The following is a 27,483-nucleotide window of genomic DNA, read 5'->3' as shown; positions in this document are numbered from 1 at the left end:
TATATACATTCGGCATGTTGTTGTCGTCACAGTTTTCCGTGGATTCCACATTTATATCTGAATCTAGTGCATGAAAACGGTTTTTTGTTACCACAGTAATTCTACAGTCACCGAGTTTCACACGACCAACCCTTTTTGGCCTAGTAAACATATGTTGCCTTGTTGTTTCTGCCTTTAGGCCTATATCCACTTCAGAGCACTCGTTTATTGTAGGTAGGACACTGAAACTGCTTTTACTGCCGCGGTTCGTTCCATTCGTTGTATTTCTCACCTTTTCGCTTTTCTTCCGTGATCATGCTAGTCCTGTGCTCCCAGTTCCGTGTTTTACTTGCTTTGGCGATCGGGATATTACGCGCCTTTTTCAGTTCGGCATTTTCATTTTCTAAATGCGCAATGTCCCGCCTTAGTACATCTACAATTAATTGCAGGCTTGATACACGTTCATTTAGCTTCACTATTTCACTGTTATAATTTATGTATGTTCCGTTTTTCACCACACAACTACAACTTTTGTTCACTTTCTCACTATAAACAACTGTACCGGACGCCATGTTGAGTGCCGGCTTTGGGAGAGCCAGTCCTGACAAAACTCTACCATCTGGTGAGCAGGATGTACAAGACAGGCGAAATACCCTCAGACTTCAAGAAGAATATAATAATTCCAATCCCAAAGAAAGCAGGTGTTGACAGATGTGTAAATTACCAAACTATCAGTTTAATAAGTCACAGCTGCAAAATACTAATGCGAATTATTTACAGACGAATGGAAAAACTGGTAGAAGCCAACTTCGGGGAAGATCAGTTTGGACTCCGTAGAAATGTTGGAACACGTGAGGCAATACTGACCTTACGACTTATCTTAGAAGAAAGATTAAGGAAAGGCTAACCTATGTTTCTAGTATTTGTAGACTTAGAGAAAGATTTTGACAATGTTGACTGGAATACTCTCTTCCAAATTCTAAAGGTGGCAGGGGTAAAATACAGGGAGCGAAAGGCTATTTACAATTTGTACAGAAACCAGATGGCAGTTATAAGAGTCGAGGGACATGAAAGGGAAGCAGTGGTTGGGAAGGGAGTGAGACAGGGTTGTAGCCTCTCCCCGATGTTATTCAATCTGTATATTGAGCAAGCAGTGAAGGAAACTAAAGAAAAATTTGGAGTAGGTATTAAAATCCAGGGAGAAGAAATAAAAACTTTGAGGTTCGCCGATGACATTGTAATTCTGTCAGAGACAGCAAAGGACTTGGAAGAGCAGTTGAACGGAATGAAAAGTGTCTTGAAAGGAGGATATAAGATGAACATCAACAAAAGCAAAACAAGGATAATGGAATGTAGTCGAATTAAGTTGGGTGATGCTGAGGGAATTAGATTAGGAAATGAGGCACTTAAAGTAGTAAAGGAGTTTTGCTATTTGGGGAGCAAAATAACTGATGATGGTCGAAGTAGAGAGGATATAAAATGTAGACTGGCAATGGCAAGGAAAGCATTTCTGAAGAAGAGAAATTTGTTAACATCGAGTATAGATTTAAGTGTCAGGAAGTCGTTTCTGAAAGTATTTGTATGGAGTGTAGCCATGTATGGAAGTGAAACATGGACAATAAATAGTTTGGACAAGAAGAGAATAGAAGCTTTCGAAATGTGGTGCTACAGAAGAATGTTGAAGATTAGGTGGGTAGATCACGTAACTAATGAGGAGGTATTGAATAGGGTTGGGGAGAAGAGAAGTTTGTGGCACAACTTGACTAGAAGAAGGGATCGGTTGGTAGGACATGTCCTGAGGCATCAAGGGATCACACATTTAGCATTGGAGGGCAGTGTGGAGAGTAAAAATCATAGAGGGAGACCAAGAGATGAATACACTAAGCAGATTCAGAAGGAAGTAGGTTGCAGTAGGTACTGGGAGATGAAGGAGCTTCCACAGGGTAGATTAGCATGGAGAGCTGCATCAAACCAGTCTCAGGACTGAAGACCATAACAACACAACATTTAAGGAATCACAACAAATCAGGGAAAGCAACATCTAAGTGCTCTGAGCAGCATCTAAAATCTCTTGTTCAGTTTCAGAGTCAGCAAATAACAGAACTGCTGTCAGCAGTTTCTTGCCGCACACAAGTTGTTCATAAGACCCAGAAAATATTAGATACAGGCTCCCAGGTAAATGCTATTTTTCTCGACTTCCGGAAGGCGGTCAATACAGTTCCGCACTGTCGCCTGATGAACAAAGTAAGAGCCTACGGAATATCAGACCAGCTGTGTGGCTGGATTGAAGAGTTTTTAGCAAACAGAACACAGCATGTTGTTATCAATGGAGAGACATCTACAGACGTTAAAGTAACCTCTGGCGTGCCACAGGGGAGTGTTATGGGACCATTGCTTTTCACAATATATATAAATGACCTAGTAGATAGTGTCGGAAGTCCCATGCGGCTTTTCACGGATGATGCTGTAGTATACAGAGAAGTTGCAGCATTAGAAAATTGTAGCGAAATGCAGGAAGATCTGCAGCGGATAGGCACTTGGTGCAGGGAGTGGCAACTGACCCTTAACATAGACAAATGTAATGTATTGCGAATACATAGAAAGAAGGATCCTTTACTGTATGATTATATGATAGCGGAACAAACACTGGTAGCAGTTACTTCTGTAAAATATCTGGGAGTATGCGTGCGGAACGATTTGAAGTGGAACGATCATATAAAATTAATTGTTGGTAAGGCGGGTACCAGGTTGAGATTCATTGGGAGAGTCCTTAGAAAATGTAGGCCATCAACAAAGGAGGTGGCTTACAAAACACTCATTCGACCTATACTTGAGTATTGCTTATCAGTGTGGGATCCGTACCAGATTGGGTTGACGGAGGAGATAGAGAAGATCCAAAGAAGAGCGGCACGTTTCGTCACAGGGTTATTTGGTAACCGTGATAGCGTTACGGAGATGTTTAGCAAACTCAAGTGGCAGACTCTGCAAGAGAGGCGCTCTGCATCGCGGTGAAGCTTGCTCGCCAGGTTTCGAGAGGGTGCGTTTCTGGATGAGGTATCGAATATATTGCTTCCCCCTACTTATACCTCCCGAGGAGATCACGAATGTGAAAATTAGAGAGATTAGAGCGCACACGGAGGCTTTCAGACAGTCGTTCTTCCCGCGAACCATACGCGACTGGGACAGGAAAGGGAGGTAATGACAGTGGCACGTAAAGTGCCCTCCGCCACACACCGTTGGGTGGCTTGCGGAGTATAAATGTAGATGTAGATGAAGTGCCAGCAGCCCAGCAGCAAAAGGTGTCTGAAGCTAAAGAAGGAATTCAGCTGCCGCCTGCACCATTTCAACAGTTCGTGAAACGAAGGAATACTGAAAGAATACATATCACGGCTGCATCAACATTTTGCCTACAAAATTGCAGATGAATCACGTCCTGTAGAAGTGTACACCTACTACATCCTACTGAAATTGTTTCCTCTCAGTGAGCCCCAAACACAGACCTACGAGGTCATAATTTTAAGATAAAACAAATCTTTTGAGAATCAAATACATGTTGCTGTTGCACAGTATAAATTTATTATTCATAATCTATCAGATCAGTGATGGAGAGCTGAAATTCTAAATTGTGCAATCCTAGCCTGAGTGAAATGCTTAAAGTTATTGATGCACGCAAAGTTCAAGATGTAACCAAGCCAGGTTTCTGTCTACCAGTTATCATTTCACTTGAAACAAACAACCTATGCCCCAGACATGGATCCAGACCCAAACCCAGCCCCAGTACTCGCAAGTCTGCTTCACGTAAACAAGGCCAGAAAAACTACATACAGTGAGTGTTTGCTGCACCAGCACAACACTAATTACACTGCTCCAGCTCCACGCAAAGTGAAGTCGTGTGAAATGCTGTGTCACCCATGATCAGATGAACTGCTTCTTCAGACAAGCTGAATGCAAATTTTGTCATTGGACAAGATATACAAAACCAGTCTGCCTGCAAAAGACTAGAAAGCCCTCCTCTGCTTTGTGCAGGAATAAAGCAAAACAGGAATGGATTGAAATCAGTGTCATTTCATTTTCAAATTATTCACCTCCTCCTGCTCAAAAATCAGATAAGTGAAGGAGCAGAAAACATGCACCCATATGTTCAAAGCGAATACCACACACTTCAAAAATGCTCTCCCAGTCTCAAAATTCACAAAAGTGCTCTAGTGCATATGCAGAAACAAAGAACAGTTTTTCACATCATGGAATGGACAATTGTATACAGAGAACACACCACAAACTGTGGATTACTTTGCAAATTTTTAACCAGTCAAACAGATACCAGAGCTTCTGTCACACTGCTTAACCTAGACACATATGAAAATTGACAAATCGTCTTTGCAAACATCAAGTCCGCATGTCACCATCTATAATGGCAACGGCATTTCAGTGCCTGGAACATGCCGCTTACCTGCAAAATACAAAAACATGTCCAAAGAAGTCCCTTTCACTGTAGTCCACTCACGCAAGAGCCCAAGTATGCGTGATTCCTTCAGATTACACATACAGGGCAATGTGGATGCCACTTACACAAAAGTTTCCAGTGCCGCAATTCAGCAACTCTGTGACAAGTACCAACGATAGTTTGATGGTACTCTTGAATGTGCAAAAGATTTTCATGTTCACACTGAACGCTAAGGCACAACCCAAATTTTGCCACAAATGCCTAGTGCTACATGCATTATGTGATGATGTGGCTACAGAAATTGAGAGACTGGAATCCATTGGTGTCTTCAAACCTACTTCAGAAAATCTGTGGGCATCACCCTTAGTCATCATTCATAAGTCAAATGGGAAGATACATCCTTGTGCGGATTTCAAATGCATGGTAGGTTCACAGACAGTCATCGATACCTGCCCACTCACACGTCTAGAGGAAATTTTGGATGAGCTAGTGGGAGGACAGTTACTCACGTTGGCTTGTCTGAATATCAGAGCCTATCTTTCAGAACTGCTTCCACACTTGCATTGTTTCAAAAATTTCTCAAACAAATAATGTCCAAGGTGCCTTTTTGTTTTAATTATCTTTGACGACATCACTGTCTCCAGACAAACACCAGAACAACACCTTAAAAATCCGGACTGTCTTTTTCAATTTTTAACTAAGGTGAGCCTCAAATGTAGCTTGCAGAAATTTTAGGAGATATCATCGACGCCACTGGTGCTTGTCCTTCGATGAAACGTTTGGAAGCAGTTCAGCAGTTGCCATCTCCTAGGAATTTACATGAACTGCAGGCTGTTCTTGGAAAACTGACTTGCTACATAAAGTTCATTCCTAATGCAACATAAATTGACCACATCAGATGTAAAGATTTCCACTCCACTGTACAAAAGACTGTGACCAAGCTTTTCAAAGATTGAAAATGCTGTGCTTCATCAACCTCACCCGATACATTATGTCCCGCTCAAACCACTTGTGCTTGGAGTCAATGCCTCGTCCCATGGCACTGGGGCAGTTTTATCTGACAAAATTGACAAACACTCCCATCACACTTGCTTCCAAAACTTCGAACAGTGCTCAGATAAATTACAGTCTGCTGGTGAAGGAAGCCCTGGCTATAATATATGGTGTTACCAAAATTAATTATTTTCATCAGGATCATAGGTACAATTCTATGCCAGTTCTTGGAGTCTTCTTCCCCCCCCCCCCCCCCCCCCCCACTTGCCATTATTTTTGCCTCTGGCAATGTCTGTCAGTGTACAAAATGCCGAGCTGTTAAAGTTTAGGACTCAGAGTAAAACTACATCCTGTGGCAGTTATTATTGCTGCAGCATTTGACCTGTATAATACAATACAGCTGTCTATGCATTGAATCAGGAGCCTGAAATGGATGATACTATCTGTTTATCTGGTAGGAGAACAGCCTGTGAAGGAATTCCAGTACCAACAGAAAATGGTGCTAACAGCAGTCACACTGCAATGAGGGTGATATTTAGTAACAATATATTTACACAAAAAATTACAAAATTAGAATGAATTTACAAAGTGTCAGTTTAAAAGCCCGATTTATCTGTTCATTTCTTTTTGTTCCAGTTCTTTAGTTTCTCTATCTATTTTCCGTGTTACCATTTTTATTTGCTGGTCTCCATGCAACACTGTACTTTTATTTAACATTCGGATTCGAGGTACTGTAAGCAAATTGGCATTTCACATGAAGGACGTTTTCTATTTTTATTTTTGGGACATGACTGACAGTGCAAATTCTACAACAAAATCCTAGTTCTTGTTCTGTGCATCTGCCTGTAATTAGAGGTTATTTTTAGTTCAAAATAAGTGACATATTACCATTAGTTAACTGACATTTTCATTCTTACTGACCTAACAAACACACACTCTCCTTCATCTTCACTTTCAGACAATCATAAGAAGTTACAGCCGTCTACTTATTTGCTGATGTTGTGAATGAACTGCAGGCTTCAGCATTATTAAAATCTCTATTACAACAAGAACATAATGAGTAATAATATAAACTACCTTTTATGCAGCAAACTGGAAAATCTTCATTGTCATCCTACATGTTGGAAATAGGAATAAATTGTGGCTTCAGACCTGCAATTAACTTCCACCCCTTTTCTGTATCAGTATATCTGACAAAAATGTTTCCAGTTTTATGCATTTCAACACTGAAAACTTCTGACATCATTTTTGCTCCATTTACACAGTACATGTAATTACACAGATATTAAATGTAGTTAATTGTAAAATGTGACTTAAATTATACTGTGTCCTGTCCATGCACTCTCTTCATCCTTTTCAGAATGCAGTCATAAAACATTTTCAAACATTTCAAGTCACAATTTGTCCCTATGCTCTGTGAATTAAAGTCAAGAGGATCTTCTTTCCATAACTTTCCTTCACTGTGTATTTGCAATGTATGATTAATATCTGCTGCTGTCCAAGTGTTATAATCATGTTGATAGCTGATTTATGCTAGGTTGTCAAGCATGTTTCGTGCTAATGTAGAACAACACTGAACCTCTGTAAGTGGACTCAAGATTAGAATTATATAATAGCTTGGCGTCCTGGACAGAGTTCAATTTCAAAACTAAGATCAAAACTGACATGTAGTCAGCGATTTTCATACAAGTGGCACTTAATATTATGAAGCACGAATTATATAACTTGGCTCAAAGTACTAGTCCAAAGAAAGTAAAAGCTATTCTATATGTTGCGTCCACATGACAATACAAAGGCAAATTGTGTCATTTCTAATGACTTTCTGACCTCTCTAAGTATAATGCTGAAGTACTCACTGAGCACTGGAAACATAGTTATCTATATACAGTGACTGTGTTTTTAGTCTCTTACAAAAGTGTCTAAAATATACTTTTGATCACATTGCAAGTGCAGGTAGAAAAAATTTGTACTTGCAAATCCACAGAATGGAGTGGGGAAGGAAGGTGGATAGAGCATATTATTAAGACGAAAAATAACCAAAACACGCCCAAATATAATCACAATATACCTTAAAACTTTTATTTCAAAAAGTAGCAATATGCATGGTTTTAAAACAAAAAATATTTTTTCTTGAATATAATGTCCAGCAGTTACAAATCATAAATGATTAGCATAAGATGAACATTACTCATATCCAAAAGTAATGAATTTTTTTGCAGTTAAAAACAAATTACTATTCCAGTGAATTTGAATATTTAACAAAAATTTGTATATTCCATTATAATGGCAACAAAGCATAAATACTGTTTCAAATACAAAAATTTTCTGTTAAGTTCTGTGAAAATAACAAAATCATATAAAACTGAATCATTAGAATAAAATTTAATGTAACGCCTTGCATGAACTTTGTAAAAAAAATTACCATTATGGTAACAGCAGCATGATAAGACAACAAAAGTAAGGACTGTAGCTTGAAGTTGTTCAGTCAGTTTGACACATCGTCATTGTACCACCAATATGGTAGAAAAGACTTCTGTAAGGCATAATTTAACAGGTATTTCCAATAATACCTAAGCTGAAAAATTTCCCCTCCCTGTCCAAAGATGGCAAGGAACTGCAACCTCTCTCATAAATCTAGTTAAGTTCTATTTTAAAATCATCTTGCCTGCTGAACTGTGCAATGTAAGATTCAACTGGTCATGAGAGTGTATTGTAAAAGTTTCCTGTGTACAGTAACCACAAGGAACTGATACATGAACATGGGCTATTTGTTCCTGAAGTGATTGTTGCACTGGAATCTACAATATTTCGTTGTTACATGCACTGTACTCAAAAAACTCACCTGAATCATTCACAGGTCAACATACGGACAATATTCAGTTAAAAAATTGATGAGCACCAAGGTGAACATGACAAAGTAAATTCTGAATTGATATTTCTTATACTTTGGAAATAAGTTTTATATTCAAAACAAAACTGCACTAATCTCACACTCCACTTGTGCACAGAATATAATTTTATTTTCTTTCCACTATCATAACAAAACAAAGGACAGGAAGCAAGAATCAACTCAACTACTGGAAAAAAAAGTTTAGAGGTAAATATAGGAATGATAGTCCATCAAAAACTCACACACAAGCACCTTACACACAAACAATTTTCACACTCCACCACATCTTTGTAACTACTGCACCCTCACACGATACTTACCTTTCCTATTCGTCAATTTTCTTACTTAATAAGGGTGTATAATTTGCAGAGAATAATTTTGAAAGGCAACATTACCCCGCCAAATTTGCTCAAAAATCTATGGGAAATTAAGACTGAAATTTAATAAAAATCCACAAATTTGTCAATTTATACATAATACAAAACTATCAAAAGAAATTTGTACAACCCATCTTTATTAATACATCTCGCAGCTGCCCTGACTGCAATTTTGGACTGGTGTCTTTCCTCAATAGCTTTGAGAAATCAGCCTTAAATTTTTCTGCACAAACACGAATATTTTATTCATTTGTTGTACTATTTTCCTCCACTGATTTTTCTCTTTTTATAACTGTCCTTATTTCTACTTCACCTTCCTCAACTTCCCCACTAATTTCATTTGATTCCTCATCATCCTGATCATCTTGATCATCTTGATCATCTTGATCATCCTGCTCATGCTCAGACTCAGCATCCATAGGCTCCTCCCTTTCTTCCCTCCCACCTTCTTTTTTGTACTGTATATCTACCTTTTTAGATTTTGAGTCCCTTGAGCCTAACTTTTCATTATCTTTACTCTTACGGTAATGTTCCCCTTCCTTACCTGATCCTGGTACCTTGACCACACTCTCAATTATACTAACATTCATTTCACCACCTGCAAAATAAATGTCAGATTAAAGTTGCAGTACCAGTTACACTGGTAACAGTAATGTCAATAACAGTACATATGGCTATAATCATTCATATGTATAAAGAATGGCAATGGATTATATAGTTTAGCTGAACAGGATAAAGTTAAGTACAACTTGAGACTTCTGCCTAATGAAATCAGTCTGTGATGGAAAGGGTTCATAGGGCATTCAATGCAAAAATACAGTTATAGTAAATTTGGACGCACTGCTTTTTGTACATGAACTAAGGCAGCATTTATCAAATACTATTGTAGTATTTGATATAAGAAGACTAGCATATGAGCTTGCTACTTCATCTGGGAATTTGCACACAAGTAGAAATATTACACACTGAGATTTATGGCACCACTAGTTTCCAAGTTTAGATATTAAATGTGCTGTATGTTAATATATTCGTACAAAATGCTACATTTTGTCTACACTTACTGGACATGGTTAGTCAAAAAGCAGAAATTACACATCATCTGTCAACAACATATGGAGCTCAACTCTTTTTTTAATGTTTTATCAATAGATAAACTATTAAGCTGATAATGATACAATTCACAGCGTCTAATGAGAATATAACACATAATCTCACGCTAAGGGGCTCTGGAATCCTAACTTCAAGGATGGTGATGGTTATTGTGTCAGAATGAAAGCATTACATTAAGTTAACACAATAGGAAACCTCTACATCTTATCTATACTCCACAAGCCACCTTACAGTTTGCGGTGCACGACACCTCTGGTTTCATAACCACCTTTCCCCCTTCTCTGATACATTTGAAAATGATGTGTGTGTAGGACTGTTGATGAACAGCTATATGAAGTAGACTTTCTGGATTTTTTTTCATCAAAATCATGTTCAGTATGTATGCAGGAGGAAGTAACATGTTGCCCAATTATTCTGCAAACATCGGCTCTCAAAAGTTCAACAGCATTTTCCCAACGATACATAACACCTCTCTTGTTGCAACTGCCACTGGAGTTTGTTGAGCATCTCCAAAATGGCTCTCATGCTTACTAAACAATTCCATGACGAACATCTCACTTTTAGTAAAATCTTCTCTTTCTTTCCTGTTAATAATACTTGATGAGGGTCAAAGCAAGGGGAAACTACAGCTGTAATTTTTACAAAGGGCATGCAGCTTTACTGTATGGTTAAATGATGATGGCGTCCTCTTGGGTAAAATATTCCGGAGGTAAAATAGTCCCCCATTCGAATCTCTGGGTGGGGACTACTCAGGAGGACGTCGTTATCAGGAGAAAGAAAACTGGCATTCTATGGATCGGAGCATGGAATGTCACATTACTTAACTGGGCAGGTAGGTTAGAAAATTTAAAAAGGGAAATGGACAGGTTGAAGTTAGATATAGTGGGAATTAGTGAAGTTCGGCGGCAGGAGGAACAAGACTTTTGGTCATGTGAATACAGGGTTATAAATACAAAATCAAATAGGGGTAATGCAGGAGTAGGTTTAATAATGAATAAAAAAAATAAGAGTGTGAGTAAGCTACTACCAACAGCATAGTGAATGCATTATTGTGGCCATGATAAGACACGAAGCCCATGCCTACTACAGTAGTACAAGTTTAAATGCCAACTAGCTCTGCAGATGACAAAGAAATTGATGAAATGTATAATGAGATAAAAGAAATTATTCAGGTAATGAACGGAGCTGAAAATTTAATAGTCATGAGTGACTGGAATTCGAGAGTTGGAAAAGGGAGAGAAGGAAGCACAGTAGGTGAATACGGATTGGGGGAGAGAAATGAAAGAGGAAGCTGTCTGGTAGAATTTTGCACAGAGCATAACTTAATCATAGCTAACACTTGATTCAAGAATCATAAAAGAAGGTTGTATACATGGAAGAATCCTGGAGATACTAGAGGGTATCAGATAGATTATATAATGGTAAGACAGAGATTTAGGAACCAGGTTTTAAATTGTAAAGACATTTCAAGGGGCAGATGTGGACTCTGACCACAATCTATTAGTTATGAACTGTAGATTAAAACTGAAGAAAATGCAAAGAGGTGGGAATTTAAGGAGATAGGACCTGGATAAACTGAAATGACCGGAGGTTGTAGAGAGTTTCAGAGAGAGCATTAAGGAACGATTGACAAGAATGGGGAAAAGAAATACAGTAGATGAAGAATGGGTAGCTTTGAGGGATGAAGTAGTGAAGGCAGCAGAGGATCAAGTAGGTAAAAAGACGAGGGCTAGTAGAAATCATTGGGAATTTAATTGATGAAAGGAGAAAATATAAAAATGCAGTAAATGAAGCAGGCAAAAGGGAATACAAACGTCTCAAAAATGAGATCGACAGGAAGTGCAAAATAGCTAAGCAGGGATGGCTAGAGGACAAATGTAAGGATGGAAAGGCTTATCTCACTAGGGGTAAGATAGATACTGCCTACAGGAAAATTAAAGAGACCTTTGGTGAAAAGAGAGCCACTTGTATGAATATCAAGAGCTCAGATGGAAACCCAGTTCTAAGCAAAGAAGGGAAAGCAGAAAGGTGGAAGGAGTATATAGAGGGTCTATACAAGGGCGATATACTTGAGGACAATATTATGGAAATGGAAGAGCATATAGATGAAGATGAAATGGGAGATACGATACTGCGTGGAGAGTCTGACAGAGCACTGAAAGACCTGAGTCGAAACAAGGCCCCGGGAGTAGACAACATTCCATTGGAACTCCTGACGGCCTTGGGAGAGCCAGTCCTGACAAAACTCTACCATCTGGTGAGCAAGACATATGAGACACGCGAAATATCCTCAGACTTCAAGAAGAATATAATAATTCCAATCCCAAAGAAAGCAGGTGTTGACAGGTGTGAAAATTACCGAACTATCAGTTTAATAAGTCACGGCTGCAAAATACTAACATGGATTCTTTACAGATGAATGGAAAAACTGGTAGAAGCCGACCATGGCGAAGATCAGTTTGGATTCCGCAGAACACGTGAAGCAATACTGACCCTACGACTTACCTTAGAAAATAGATTAAGGAAAGGCAAACCACATTTCTAGCATTTGTAGACTTGGAGAAAGCTTTTGACAATGTTGACTGGAATACTCTCTTTCAAATTCTAAAGGTGACAGGGGTAACAAAAAGGGAGCAAAAGGCTATTTACAATTTGTACAGAAACCAGAGGGTAGTTATAAGAGTGGAGCGGCATGAAAGGGAAGCAGCGGTTGGGAAGGAAGTGAGACAGGGTTGTAGCCTGTCCCCTGTGTTATTCAATCTGTATATTGAGCAAGCAGTAAAGGAAACAAAAGAAAAATTCGGAGTAGGTATTAAAGTCCATGGAGAAGAAATAAAACGTTGAGGTTTGCCGATGACATTGTAATACTGTTAGAGACAGCAAAGGACCTGGAAGAGCAGCTGAACAGAATGGACAGTGTCTTGAAAGGAAGATATAAGACAAACATTAACACACGCAAAACGAGGATAATGGAATGTAGTCGAATTAAGTTGGGTGATGCTGAGGGAATTACATTAGGAAATGAGACACTTAAAGTAGTAAAGGAGTTTTGCTATTTGGGGAGCAAAATAACTGATGATGGTCGAAGTAGAGAGGATATAAAATGTAGACTGGCAATGGCAAGGAAAGCATTTCTGAAGAAGAGAAATTTGTTAACATCGAGTATAGATTTAAATGTCAGGACGTTGTTTCTGAAAGTATTTGTGTGGAGTGTAGCCATGTATGGAAGTGAAACATGGACGATAAATAGTTTGGACAAGAAGAGAATAGAAACGGTGCTACAAAAGAATGTTGAAGATGAGATGGATAGACCACATAACTAATGAGGAGGTATTGAATAGAATCGGGGAGAAGAGGAGTTTGTGGCACAACTTGACAAGACGAAGGGACCAGTTGGTAGGACATGTTCTGAGGCATCAAGGGATCACAAATTTAGCACTGGAGGGCAGCGTGGAGGGTAGAAATCGTAGAGGGAGACCAACAGATGAACACACTAAGCAAGTTCAGAGGGCTGTAGGTTGCAGCAAGTACTGGGAGATGAAGAAGCTTGCACAGGATAGAGTAGCATGGAGAGCTGCATCAAACCAGTCTCAGGACTGAAGACAACAACAACAACAACAACAACAACAACAACAACAAGGGTCAAAGTCTGATGAACAACATTCCAAAATTGACCGAACAAGTGCTTTGTAAGCCGCTTCTTTTGATGATGAATTATATTTCCTTAAGATTCTTGCCATGACTCTCAGCCTGGCATCTGGTTTGCATACAATGTGTCTTATGTGGTCATTCCACTTTATGTCACTTTGGATGGTCACACTTAGATATATTACAGCTGTTAATGTTTCCAGTGAGTTCCCACAAACAGCATAGCTAAACAGTGATGGACCTCTTAACACACTTACATGCAATATGTTACATTCATTTACGTTCAGAGTCAACTGCCAGTGCCTGTACCAACCATCAATCCTTTGCAGGTCTTCCTGCACTTTGTAGACAATGTTGTTGTCTATAGGAAGGTTGCAACACTGAAAGATTTTAACCTTCTGGTGTTGCAAAATTCCTATTGACAACAGTATTGTCTGCGAAAAGCCTCAAACTTTCTGAGGTCATCCACTAGATCATTTCTACATACTGGAAAAAAAAAAAAGCACTGAATCAAATACCCAAAAACAAAGCATATACGGTATTGAGCCAAGTACAAGGTGACCTTGAATATAAGACAACTTCCCCAGTTTTAAGCAGCACCTTGAGTACAGTTTATTTTTTAACATATTCTGACTAATTAAAATTACGAACTTTTATTGAGGTAAGGTTTCTGTCTAAAAAGTTAACATTACACCTATTCTAAACTTATGCCATTTACAAAATGTCTACAAAATGTAGACAGTCAGGTCTATATTTCGATAATACAAGGAGAAATAAAATAAACAAAAAGAAATTTTTTACATTAATTTTTATCTTCACTGCCTTTCTTGTTTACTTACTAGACTGTTGTCTGTGATGTCTCTATTTTTGATCATCATACTAACAAGACAGCTGTGAAACTTAGCTGTCACAGATATTTAGCTGATTCTTTTGAATATGTTGCCATTTTCTTTTTCTGAACACTTTAAGGATTTCACTTCTCTACTGACATGAGAATGTTACAATGTCTTTTGTTTCCAAATATATTATCTGCCCGCCACTCTTTTACTGATTGTTTAGAACCAGTAGCCTACACCACGTATTGTTCCACTCATACCTCATGGTGAGCATCAACAACATTGCTGCACCTTAACACTTAAGTATGCCACTGGCCCCAATCTAGGCTTTTAGCCTCTCCTGCAGAAATGTATGCTATTGTTGAGTATTTGCCCAATTTTACAGTCAGTCTGATTCTGACTGCAAACTGGTTCAAGCACACCAGTTAGAAATGTACAGTACGCCGTACATACTTTAAAATTAACATGATGCAGGTGGGCTCACTACAGTATAGATGTTACTACACAACCAATGACAGTACATACAACACTTTTCAGCCAATGTTGTAAAAGGTGTACTGTATTGCTACTTAGGCATACTGTATTTAACAACCACTGTTGCTAGTCAGCCAGTACCAATTAGTGAATGGTCGACAAAGAAAGTGCAAATGCACTCCTAGAAATCTAATGGTACCTGTCCATCTGTAATAAAAATGCATTAGCAGTCAGAGGTCAAAGTTATTTCTGTGCATTATGAACAAAAACCCTAAGTGGGACAGTTTTACCTGCACTGTGCATGAAAAATTGAACGAAAGTTTGAAATGTACCGTATTTACTCGAATCTAAGCCGCACCTGAAAAATGAGACTCGAAATCAAGGAAAAAAAATTTTCCCGATTCTAAGCCGCACCTGAAATTTGAGACTCGAAATTCCAAGGGAGAGAAAAGTTTTAGGTCACACATCCAAATCGAAACAAAGTTGGTCCACTGTAATATGAGACACAATTTAGGTCGAATGAATGACTATAAAGCTACAGTAGTTTGGTTCGAGTCTTAAGCTTAGCAGTTAAGCTTTACCATGTAGCAATTGCTATGCGACAGGTGCTCCGTACATATTTATACGGGTACCATTCCTTTTTCACGTGCTTCGTCTGGTTTGAATTGATTGCTTATTTTTCTTTGATCTGGTGAGTGTCGTTCTCTTTGTTATAGATGTTTACATCACTCTAAGCTGAAAATGCATTACTGTACTGTGTCATGCATTGTTTGTCGCATTCTGATACTGAGTGTTTACGACCTGTCGCCGCTCGCGGCATGGCTTGCTTTTGTGCGCGCTACCACCGCTTACAATATAAAAAAAAAAAGGAATCGTCTCATTAGCGAAACAGTGGCAAGAGACTGCTTGCTATTTGCTGTTACTTACACTGCTGCTTTCTTTGATAATGATCAACAAGAACCAAATAATAGACTGTGTATGATAGAAGATGTTCTGAACGAGAGTTTAGCGAAAATTTTTCTCCGGTTGAAAATCTTTGCAGACGCCTCTGTAGTACATTACATTCTGCACAGAAATTAGTCATCTTAGATTTAAAAATCTTGTCAATTGTCGTGCTTCATTTCTGACTGTATCACTATTAGGCATAAGAACAATACGAATATAAACATGGCATGATATGTATATTATTCCGCGTTTGCTGTAGTCTTACCCTAGTTTCGTAGTTTATTAGGCAGACAGGATTTAAATGAGATAGCAGCAAACACGAAAGAATACATGGCAACATGTTTATATTCGTACGGTATTATTCTTATGATGAAAAGAATACTGCATGCGATTCACAATTCATAAAAGTTCTTATTAGCAACGATCTCTTGTCACAGGTAGGAAAAAATTCAGAATGTAGATTTGGCCATATTGACAAACATCCCAAACAATCTTGCCAGTCGGATTTTCGTAGTACGTTGAAATGCTGCTACATTCGAAGATGAACAATACGGAATTTGTATTTACTTCGTTGGATAATGTATGAAAATGCAGTGGTCGAAACTTGGGGCGGTGAAAACGGCAGAAGTTAGTTGTGGCGGCACCTACCAACATTTTTCAGAACTTCCACTTACTTTGCACTCAATTCTAAGCCGCAGGCGGGTTTTTGGATAACAAAAACCGGAAGAAAAGTGTGGCTTAGATTCGAGTAAATACCGTAAAACATTCAAAGTGCATAAAATGTACATGTGGACAACATGAAAACTAGTTTTTACTGTAGTTTTATGTATAATTATAATTTTCTTAATCCCAGCTTGAATTACATTGAATCTCGAAATACCAGGGCTCAAATTACCAGGACTCTACAATACTGCAATTTATATCTTAGCCACTGCCTTTATTGAGGGTGAGTGGCTAGTGTGGGTAAGTGTCACCCCACAATACCAAGGGTTCAGGATTCAACTGTTGATTAATCCTGCACTTTCTACTGCAACTTCTTGGCCGTTTTGACATGGCAAAAGCTTTGAATATCTGTTAAATGCAAAATATACCATGGTGATGACTTCCTATTAGACTGCTGTAACCTCTACAACTGAACACCTTAGTACTATATTCATTCCACTCCAGTAGCAGTAGCTACAAAACTGATATTCCACATCACGGTGTGGTTTACCATTAAAATTTAGAGAGCCTACACTCCTAGAAGAGTCAACCAATATACTATTCCATAAAATATCAGATGAACTGTCAGATATCTGCCACTTCTTGTAGCAGATATCTGGCAGTCACCCAAAATTTTATTGAAAAATCTGTACACCCAGTCAGTTTCAGATTTAACCAGTATATCGCTTCCCTTCTACATACAGGGTTTCCCAAAACAAACTCCATAAAGCTTTAGGGACAGGCCCCTTACACCAAAAACAAGAAAAAAATGTCTAGTACACATGGACTCTAAAAAACATACCTTAAGAGTTATGAGCACTTTTTCAGTAGAAGGGGTATGTTTCACACTAGTGAAGATGAACATATGCTCAGACCTCTTAAAGTATGTGTTTTAGACCTCATGTTTACTGGACATTTTTTTCCTTTGTTTGGTCCTTCCAAAATATGGAAAGCAGAAGTCACTTCAGTAGAAGAAATCTGTTTCATAGTATTGTGGAGTAATAAATACTCACAGTTCTTAAGGTAGACATTTTGGAGCACATGTTTACTAGACTTTTTTTCTTATTTTTGCATAAAGAACCTGCCCCTAAAGCTTGTCATTTTTATTTTTTTGGGGGGGGGGGGTGAAGGGGGGGGGGGTGAAGGAGGACAATACCCTGCATATTACACGAAGATCATGAACACAAAATAAGGCATATCTGAGCTCACACAGAGGGTTACCAACAATCGGACCATTTGCGATTGGAACAGGAAAGCGGAGGGGGGTGGGGGTGACTGGTGCACTAATTACCTTCCACCACAAAGAAAGAGGTGGTTTGTGGAGTACAGATGTAGATATTGGGCCAAATGCCACTCAACACAATTATTGTACATTTTGGTACACGTACAAGTACACAATTTACTGCAGAAAGTATTATTTCGTAAAAGTCATTTGGGTATGGCTACTCTATTCTCCTCCATATGCTATCTTCTTGGGATGGTCAACAAGTGAAATCTGCAGAGTACCCAGTGGGCAGATTTTGAGATAAGCTAGCAGACAGCAAACTGAAATTTCACATATGTAACGTCCCAGTCCAATGTTCATCTCAGATTTCTCTCACCCACACTTCTCTACCATTTCATATCTTTATTATTTTGAGCATTTCACATTCCTACAAACATCTGATTCTATTATCTTTTTCATGTGTAAGACTTTATGTGGTCCTTTAGTTCTTCAACTTAAAAAATTACTTGCAATCACTAAATACCATTTAAATATAATCAGTTCCTCAAATTCAACAGCAACTGCATCAACATACTGTAGGTCAGATCTAGCACAGCAGACATGCATCATTTACTTTCATAATTAAGATACTCAACTCATATGTATTATATAGTGAAAGACGATTTAGTCTTTGGACTGATGACTAAAACAACAACATAAAACGCACATAAACTCAAAGCACTGATTAACTTACCCACACTCTGCAAACGGTTTTCCTTATCTCCTACTTCAAGGCTATCCATTTGCTCATCATCACTTGCCTCTTGGGCTAACCCTCCCTCTTGATCCCCTAAGCCCTGCCTCCATCTCCCACGCTTCTCAATTGCTTCCAGTTCCAACCGCACTTCCTCCCTTTTCTTCTCAATCATTTCTGCTCAAAAAAAGAAGGAAATGTACATACAGCACTATATCACTTCACATTTTAAGCATCGTAGTTGTACAAAACACTCCATTCACATCAATTATATGCTCCTGATAAAAACTATGTCTGTTACAACACAAAACTGAAAACGGTCTACACGGCTTAGAACACATACAGCATTAGCATAATAAATAATTATTTACTTACTTGCAACCAACTTCTGGCTAGCTACAAGCCTCTCTTCTGTTTTCGTATTGTGTGTACTTGGAAGGTAGAAAATGTGAGGTTTTGCCTTTGTTTGGATAAAATTTAGAAGATGTCTATGTTTACTTTCCCATTCATCTTGCTAAAAATAAAAATAAAAATTATTAAGATATCCACAGATATAACATGTTTGATAAAATTATACTGCGGTGTGGGGGGTGGGGGGGGGAGACACATGAAGGACCCTGATGCTAAAGCAGGATGGCAAAAATGTTTGAGCAAAAGATGTCCCTGAAATTTCCAATTTCTCTCAGCCAATTTTTAATGCAAGTGAGAGTAACTTTTATTTTACCAATTTTCATTGACAGAAAGGAAATTTTTTTGAGGTTCCACCTCACTTATAAATAATAATTCCATGTTTAGCAGGAGGATTTACAATTTTATCAAGAATTGTGTAAGCTCTTGTCATTTGTGGAAATTCCTCCATTACTGGTGTCTGTCAGCATTCCATGCCAGGTCCTGTCACTATGTGATAACTTCAAATATATGAAAAACCTCCATGGAATCCAAACTATTGTTGCAGGAATGTAACGCCAATAGAGGTTGATAGGGATTATACATATTGTTTCAAACTAGGTGGTCTTCACACTACAACCACTAAACTTTAAAGAAGACACTGCGAGAAAGTCTGCACAATACTACTTTGCTTGAAAGTAGCAAAGGAAACAAAACCTGAATATCTACGTGTGTTTAAATGTGGACTGAACTCTCTCACTCTCTCTCTCTCTCTCTCTCTCTCTCTCTCTCTCTCTCTCTCTCTCTCTCAACATGTGACTCTACAACCAATTTTATATGAAGCAGAAACTCTGAGTTATTTTTAACAAAATGACTCTGAACATGTATTTCCATCAATCAACACTTCAACTAACTTTAATGTCTCTCAGACAAATTCCAAGACTTTACGAATTCCTTGACACTTCCCTGGCTTTTACAGTGAACTTGCTTCCTCTGAGAATCCTAGTTTCCATGTTTACCATAAAAGTTCCTACCAAGTAAAAAATTAAATTTGACACAATGAAGTGAGTTGCACTTATTTCCTGAAGAAGCTAAAAGTAGGTCAAGCAAACATAAGAACATGGTGCATTAAAACATATTACAATGTTCAGTATTTTCTTACAACAAATGGGAAATCGAAAATGAAATTGTGTTTCAGTTGTTAGCTGTTTTCATCAAAATCCTTAAAAATACTGCAAACTGTTTATTCTTATGCGAGTTAAATTAAATTTGGCAGATCTAATTGTCAAAAAGTACCCTGTCAGTTCAAAAAGTTTTGGACTGGCTTAATGAAAACTAGAAGAAAATTAAGATGGTGGTTTTAATGCTTCAGTAGTTGTATATAATCTTCCCTACTCTAGTGCAGTGCATAGAACATTCATACAACCATGTGAAATTGTCGGAGAATCAGAAATGATGTTCAACTTATGCATCACATTCACTTGAATGTTGGTTATGTCGTCAAAGCATTGACCTTCATGTGAATTTCGGCACTTTGTCATTTTGTGGTAGGTTTGTATTGGTAACACAAAGCGTCATCACCTTTGACAATTTTTTCCAGACAAGAATTGACTGCAATTTTCACTTTAGCCAAGTCACAGCAAGTGTCCCTTTGTATCATTTTTGTTCAGAGGTCAAATTATGTGGGACAATCTTTGCACAAAATTGTCCTCTTTTTCGCAACATTCTGGAGATGTTAAGTCCAATTGACAGAAGGAAAGATGACTAAAAACAGGGACTTGGAGAGAAGTCCATAAATAGGCCATACAGAAATGGAGGTCCTGAACTAAAAATTAAATGTCCTTCACCATATTGGTATGATTAAAAAGTAAAGCGCAATCAACAGTCCACACTTCATTCGCTAAAACGGCCGTTAACTCAGAGGCAGCAAACATAATTGAGAACGTAAGTGGTTAAAAAAAGGGCATTCTGTTAGGAAATGGCAAACCATCAAAGGTTGAGGGCAATGAGCACAAAGTGATGGGGGAGCACCACTTAACAAATGCTAATGGCTAAAAAGACAGTGTATAATATGCAACATAGCTAAAATGATCTCTTCATGGTGAGTGCGCCAAGAGCAAGTCATCCAAGCCACTGGAAGAGGCTTAAATTCCCTGAGCTTGTTTCCCTGAAGAGAGAACCAGTGGTGATGCCAAAGTGACACAACCCACTAACAAGGGCATTTTCGGCTCCCTTTCCATTGACAATTTTGCAGTCTGTTGCAGTTCTCCATGGACTCGTCTCCTGGGTGGCGTCTTCAGTAATGTCTCAATTGTCTTCACTGATGGGGCAGCGACAATGGCTTTCATTTTTCCACTGACAAAACCGTTTGTATGAATTTCTAACAGTGCAATTGGTTTCTTTCACCATCTTTACACCTTGGTGCTGTTGCTCTTCCGGAGCAGATGACACAACTGAAAAGCCTGTGCCTGATACTGGCAATCAAAGGAGTCATCGAAGAGGAGGTATGGGATGCGTGGCTAGGAATGGCACACAAATGGCATGTGTATCTGCTGAGGAGAAAGTCACAGCGGTATGACAGCAGTGGTTTGGTATCCTCTGCATACAGACTCTCAACTGGGGTAGCGTGAAAGGTCCCAGTGGTCAAACGGGTGCCACAATGGTGGATAGTATTGAGACAGCATAAGAGGGACGGGCGTGCAGATGCGTACACAAAAACACCCACAGCCCAGTTTTGAATGGACAAGGGACCGGCAAAAACGGAGGAGCCTGATCTGATCCACTCCCCTGGAAGTACTACTGAGGGCACGTGGACACTTAGGAACCATGTACAGCCGGTGGCCAAGTACGATAAGTGGGAGCAGCAAGGAAGTTTCCTATCAAGCATGAGTCCCAGGAACTTCGTAGTTTCAACGAACGAGCAACAGCACTAAGGTGTAAAGATAGTGAAAGAAACCAATTGCACTGTTAGAAATTCATCAAACGGTTTTGTCAGTGGAAAAACAAAAGCCATTGTCAATGCCCCATCAGTGAAGACAACTGAGACATAGCTGAAGACGCCACCCAAGGAGACAAGTCCGTGGAGAACTGCAACGGACTGCACAATCGTCAATGGAAAGGGGGGAGCTGAAAATGCCCAGCAGGAGACAGGCCATAAAAGGGTTAATGGTGACAGCAAAGAGGATGACACTCGGGACAGAACCCTGAGGCACTCACTTTTCCTGGATAAAGATCTGGTGAGACAGAACCCTCACATACCTTGAAAAATAGGTCTTTTAAAAATTCTTGAAGGAAACAGGGCATGCAGCCATGGAAGTCCCAAGTGTAGAGAGTACGGACGATACCAGTCCTCCAGCAGGTGTCGTAGGCTTTCTCCCAATCGAAAAACGTGGCCACAGTCTGGTATTTCCACAGAAAACCATTCATGACATGGGTTGATAAAATGATGCTATGGTCAACTGCAGAATGGCGCACTCAAAATCCTCACTGTGCAGTTAGTACATTACGAGACTTGAGCCACCACACCAGCCATGCATGAATCATACATTCCATCACCTTGCAAACACAGATGTTGAGAGAAATGGAGGATAACTAGAAGGAAGGTATTTGTCCTTACCAGGCTTAGGTATGGGTATGACAGTGGTTTTACACCAGAGTCTGGGAAATGTACCCTTTGCCTAGATCCAATTGTATATATGAAGAAGAAAGTGCTTGCCCACAAGAGAAAGGTTCTGCAACATCTGAATGTGAACAATGTCCCGCCCTGGAGCGGAAGATCAGGATGAAGTATGAGCTTGATCCAGCTCCCTCGTAGTACAGGCGGCATTATAGCACTCACGATTTTGAGAAGAGAAGGGTATCACCCAAGCCTCCTCCACTCATATCTGATGGACAAAGGCAGGGCGATAGTTGGCAGAGCTCGAAATCACCGCGAAGTAGCAGCTAGAGGTGTTGGAGATAGCAACAGGGTCCACTATGACATCCGCTACTATCAGGCAAGAAACTGGGGAATGGACCTAGGTCCCAGAGAGCCATCTAAGGTTGGCTCATATGGCAGAAGAGGGAGTGGAACTCTTAAAAGAACTAGTAAAGGAAACCCAGCTAGCTTTTTTGCCAGCCCGAAGAATGCAACTGTTTATAACGAATGTAATTTGCCATCATAGGATGATGATTAAAATCGAGGAGAGCATGTCTCCACATGTGAATTGCGTCACGACATGCCTTAGTGCACCAAGGGACAGAGACATGTCACAGTAAAAAGGAAGTGTGAGGAATGGAACGTTCTGCAGCAGTAAGGATAACATTTCCAAGATATTCTACCCTGTCATCACAATTGGGGAAATTTTGTTTGTCAAAGATCGCCAGGGAAGAGTAAAGCTTCCAGTCGGCCTTAGAAAGCTGCAATTTGAGTGTGCATTTACATAGGGTAGGATCAGAAAATGGATAGCACACGGGAAATGGTTGCGCAAGTATGTGTCAGAGAGAACTTACCACTCGAGATGATGCGCAAGGTGGACAGTGCAGCAGCGGTCCAAATGAGAATAGGTGTGTGCAGAGTCTGAAAGAAACGTAGGTGCTCCCATGTTAAGGCAGGTGAGGTTAATTTGATTGAGAAGGTCAGCCAAGAGGGCACCTCTCTGCCAGGTTTTGGGAGAGCCCCAAAGGGAATGGTGCACATTAAAGTCAACAAGCAGCACAAAGGTGTGAGGGACTTGCCCAATAAGCTGGAGAAAGTCTACCCTGGTGACACCGAATGATAGAGGGATGTAAAAGGTATGAAGCGAAAAGGTGAAGTGAGGAAGGAAAATGCGGACTGCAACAGCTTGAAGCAGGGCAGTCTGGGAGATGGAATGTCTATGAACATCGTACCGGATGAGCAGCATGACTCCCCCATGAGATGGAATGCCATCCACAGGGGGAAGGTCAAAGAAGATCAGGAAGAAACGTGAGAGCTTGAAATGGTTGTGAGGACACAGTTTTGTTTCCTGGAGGCAGAGAACAAGCGGATGGCTGTGATTCCAAGAGAAACCGCAAGTCCTCTTTGTCGGATCAAAGGCTGCGAATGTTCCACTGAAGGAGTCATGAAAAGAAAGGGGAGGAGAGAAAAAAATAAAGGAGCATCACCTTAGTGGCTGCCAAGTGCCAGCCTCCAAAGACTCACTGCCACAGAGTAGTTTGCCTTTGTTTGATTTCTTGGAATCTTCAGGGTTGGCAGGCGAAGATTCAGATGGTTGTTCGCCAGAGGGATGTAAGTCTTTGCAGGAGTATTCCTTCTGTCCTTTCCAGCCTGCCAGTTGTGTAACAGATGACTTCACTCTGTGAGGCAACATTTTTGTGGCTTGATGCACAACTGGAGGAGGAGATGGGGATGCTACCATGGCAACGGGTGATTTTACAACTGCAGTGCTGAATCTGAGGTTGCGTGTCTGGATGGTCACATCCTTCGTGGAGCGAGATGTAGAAAGAACAGTAGCGTAAGTGCCATATGGTAGACCGCAGTGTTTCTGACTACCCAACAACTAGCAAACAACCAGGTAAGGTACTTTTTCCTTCACCCGAATCTCATCGATATACACAGGACAATCTCGGGAGGCAGTGACATGGTCCCTACTGCAATTGATACAGTGGGGAGGAGGAGGCAGACAATCACCCTTGTGAGCACCCCTACCACAGGCTACACATTTGGCCACGTGTCAACAGGACATTTGAGTGTGGTTGTAACGATAAGAATGGTAGCAGCGCATCGGAAAATGTACAGAAGGACCATGATAACTTCATAGCCTGCTTTGCTCTTTGACGGAAGCAACACTATCAAAAGTGAGAAAAAGAGTGTGTGTGGGCAGTAAGGATGCATCTACCACCCGATGGACTGCAATGACACCCTGTTCACCTCGGTCAGACCATCGAGCAGCCTAGTGTAAATAACACCACGAGGAGAATTCAGCATTCAATGGGCATCGACAGGAACAGGACAGTCGTGGAGGAGCAAAGCTTCAAACAGTTGTTGTGCTTCAGAATCAGAAGTAGTCTCAAAAAGCAAAGTAGCAGTGCATAAACAAGAGCACGATTTCAAAGAGCCGGCAACAGCATCAACATCTTTCTGAATAATAAATAGATTTACTGTAGCAACGGACTGATCATCTTCAGTACGTGAAACCACAAGGCACCGAGGTGCAGCTGGGAGGGTCTTTGAATCGTTAGCCTCATTCAGTTTACATTTAGTAGATGTTGAGTGTGAAGAAGATGATTGGCTCATTGTGAGAAGATCTCCCATGGTTGCCAGAGTCTCTGATGGCGTGTTGCTTCCAGCTGGGACCCCTTCTCAGAGTGGGTGCACCCAGCTTAAGTGACAGTTCACACCTCAGGTCACACCTCCTGAACACCTGACAAAGGGACCAATCGGCAATTTGGTAAGGTAGCAGCTCAGGCAATCATCCTTCCCTGGGCCCAGCCTGTGTCAAGGGGTACAAGCAATCCCTACTTGTCAACCTGGGCATGTGAATTACACGTTACCCAGTCACTTGTTATGCATCAGTTGCATGGGCCAGCCTTCAGGAGCACACAGGGAGAAATAAGAAAACAAGGAACCTCGAACGCCGAAGCGGAGGAGGGATAGAAGAAGGAATACGAAGAAAGAAAAAAGGAATGAAAAACAGTGGAGAGACTGTTCTGATATTGGCTACTGAAAATGCAGAACACATTCCCAAAACCATCCCAGACATGCTCCCCAGGGGAGGGGATAAAGAATAGGAAGAGGGTAGACATGCAGTACAAAAGGGAAAGGATGCTGCGAAGGTTGGGGCCCGTGGTAAACAAGCACAAGCCTGTCAAAGAGCAGCAAGCCCCTTGGAAGGGAGGGGGCGGATGGGGAGGGGTAGGGTCCTCCACTATGATTTGCGACGTAACGATGTTAACAGACTAAAGCCACATATCCATAACTAAAAGCTGCCTGCTCATAACTAACTTGTTGAATGCACTTGTTTATTGTCATTGGATCTAAGAAGCTATTGTGCTGACATAGCTCATATACCAGGAACAAAGCCAGTCTCAGAACTTTTTGGATAGACAGCGTATACAAGGAATTACAACACGAGCCTCGGATCAGAAATCTACCTTCAGTAAATGAAAGTGATTTGGCAGCATGCTTGAACATTTAGAATCACATCGTGTTTGTTGCTGCTTCTATCTCACCACTGAGAGTTCCGACTCTCTCTGGTTATCCAACACGCAGAAAGACCAATCTCTACACAAAAATCACAAGAGCATACATTCTCTTTGAATTGTCGCTGTTCTACTTTGGATCACCTCAACATTTCTGACATATGTATGCATTCAATGTTGATGCTGAGAGGGTTTGAGATAGCTGTCACATACGATCAGTCTAGTAAACTCGCACTGGACCGTGACTGCAGTAACAAATTTACATCAGTGCAAAATTGTTGTTGTTGTTGTGGTCTTCAGTCCTGAGACTGGTTTGATGCAGCTCTCCATGCTACTCTATCCTGTGCAAGCTTCTTCATCTCCCAGTACCAACTGCAACCTACATCCTTCTGAATCTGCTTAGTGTATTCATCTCTTGGTCTCCCTCTACGATTTTTACCCTCCACGCTGCCCTCCAATGCTAAATTTGTGATCCCTTGATGCCTCAAAACATGTCCTACCAATCGATCCCTTCTTCTAGTCAAGTTGTGCCACAAACTTCTCTTCTCCCCAATCCTATTCAATACCTCTTCATTAGTTACGTGATCTACCCACCTTATCTTCAGCATTCTTCTGTAGCGCCACATTTCGAAAGCTTCTATTCTCTTCTTGTACATACTAGTTATCGTCCATGTTTCACTTCCATACATGGCTACACTCCATACAAATACTTTCAGAAACGACTTCCTGACACTTAAATCTATACTCGATGTTAACAAATTTCTCTTCTTCAGAAACGATTTCCTTGCCATTGCCAGTCTACATTTTATATCCTCTCTACTTCGACCATCATCAGTTATTTTACTCCCTAAACAGCACAGCTCCTGTACTACTTTAAGTGTCTAATTTCCTAATCTGATTCCCTCAGCATCACCCGATTTAATTCGACTACATTCCATTATCCTTGTTTTGCTTTTGTTGATGTTCATCTTATATCCTCCTTTCAAGACACTGTCCATTCCATTCAATTGCTCTTCCAAGTCCTTTGCTGTCTCTGACAGAATTACAATGTCATCGGCGAACCTCAAAGTTTTTACTTCTTCTCCATGAATTTTAATACCTACTCCAAATTTTTCTTTTGTTTCCTTTACTGCGTGCTCAATATACAGATTGAATAACATCGGGGAGAGGCTACAACCCTGTCTCACTCCTTTCCCAACCACTGCTTCCCTTTCATGCCCCTCGACTCTTATAACTGCCATCCGGTTTCTGTACAAATTGTAAATAGCCTTTCGCTCCCTGTATTTTACCCCTGCCACCTTCAGAATGTGAACGAGAGTATTCCAGTCAACATTGTCAAAAGCTTTCTCTAAGTCTACAAATGCTAGAAACGTAGGTTTGCCTTTCCTTAATCTTTCTTCTAAGATAAGTCGTAAGGTTAGTATTGCCTCACGTGTTCCAACATTTCTACGGAATCCAAACTGATCTTCCCCGAGGTCCGCTTCTACCAGTTTTTCCATTCGTCTGTAAAGAATTTGCGTTAGTATTTTGCAGCTGTGACTTATTAAACTGATAGTTCGGTAATTTTCACATCTGTCAA

At 40.1% G+C, this 27,483-nt stretch overlaps 1 protein-coding gene across 1 annotated transcript in view; it reads right to left on the bottom strand.

Moving 5' to 3' along the window:
* Nucleotides 1-7,618: 7,618 nt before the first annotated feature.
* Nucleotides 7,619-27,483, bottom strand: part of LOC124794910 (pinin) — a 61,912-nt gene continuing 42,047 nt past the window's right edge. The window contains exons 8-10 of the mRNA XM_047258612.1: nt 18,732-18,870; nt 18,357-18,533; nt 7,619-9,281 (exon numbers count right to left, since the gene is read on the bottom strand). Coding sequence (XP_047114568.1) covers nt 8,926-9,281; nt 18,357-18,533; nt 18,732-18,870 — 672 coding nt within the window. The 3' untranslated portion in view covers nt 7,619-8,925. The remainder of the gene's footprint in view (nt 9,282-18,356; nt 18,534-18,731; nt 18,871-27,483) is intronic.

This window comes from Schistocerca piceifrons, chromosome 4, assembly GCF_021461385.2.
Source record: "Schistocerca piceifrons isolate TAMUIC-IGC-003096 chromosome 4, iqSchPice1.1, whole genome shotgun sequence".
NCBI lineage: Eukaryota > Metazoa > Arthropoda > Insecta > Orthoptera > Acrididae > Schistocerca > Schistocerca piceifrons.
The sequence above is the reverse complement of the archived record's forward strand: the minus strand, read 5'-3'. Positions and strand labels throughout refer to the sequence as shown.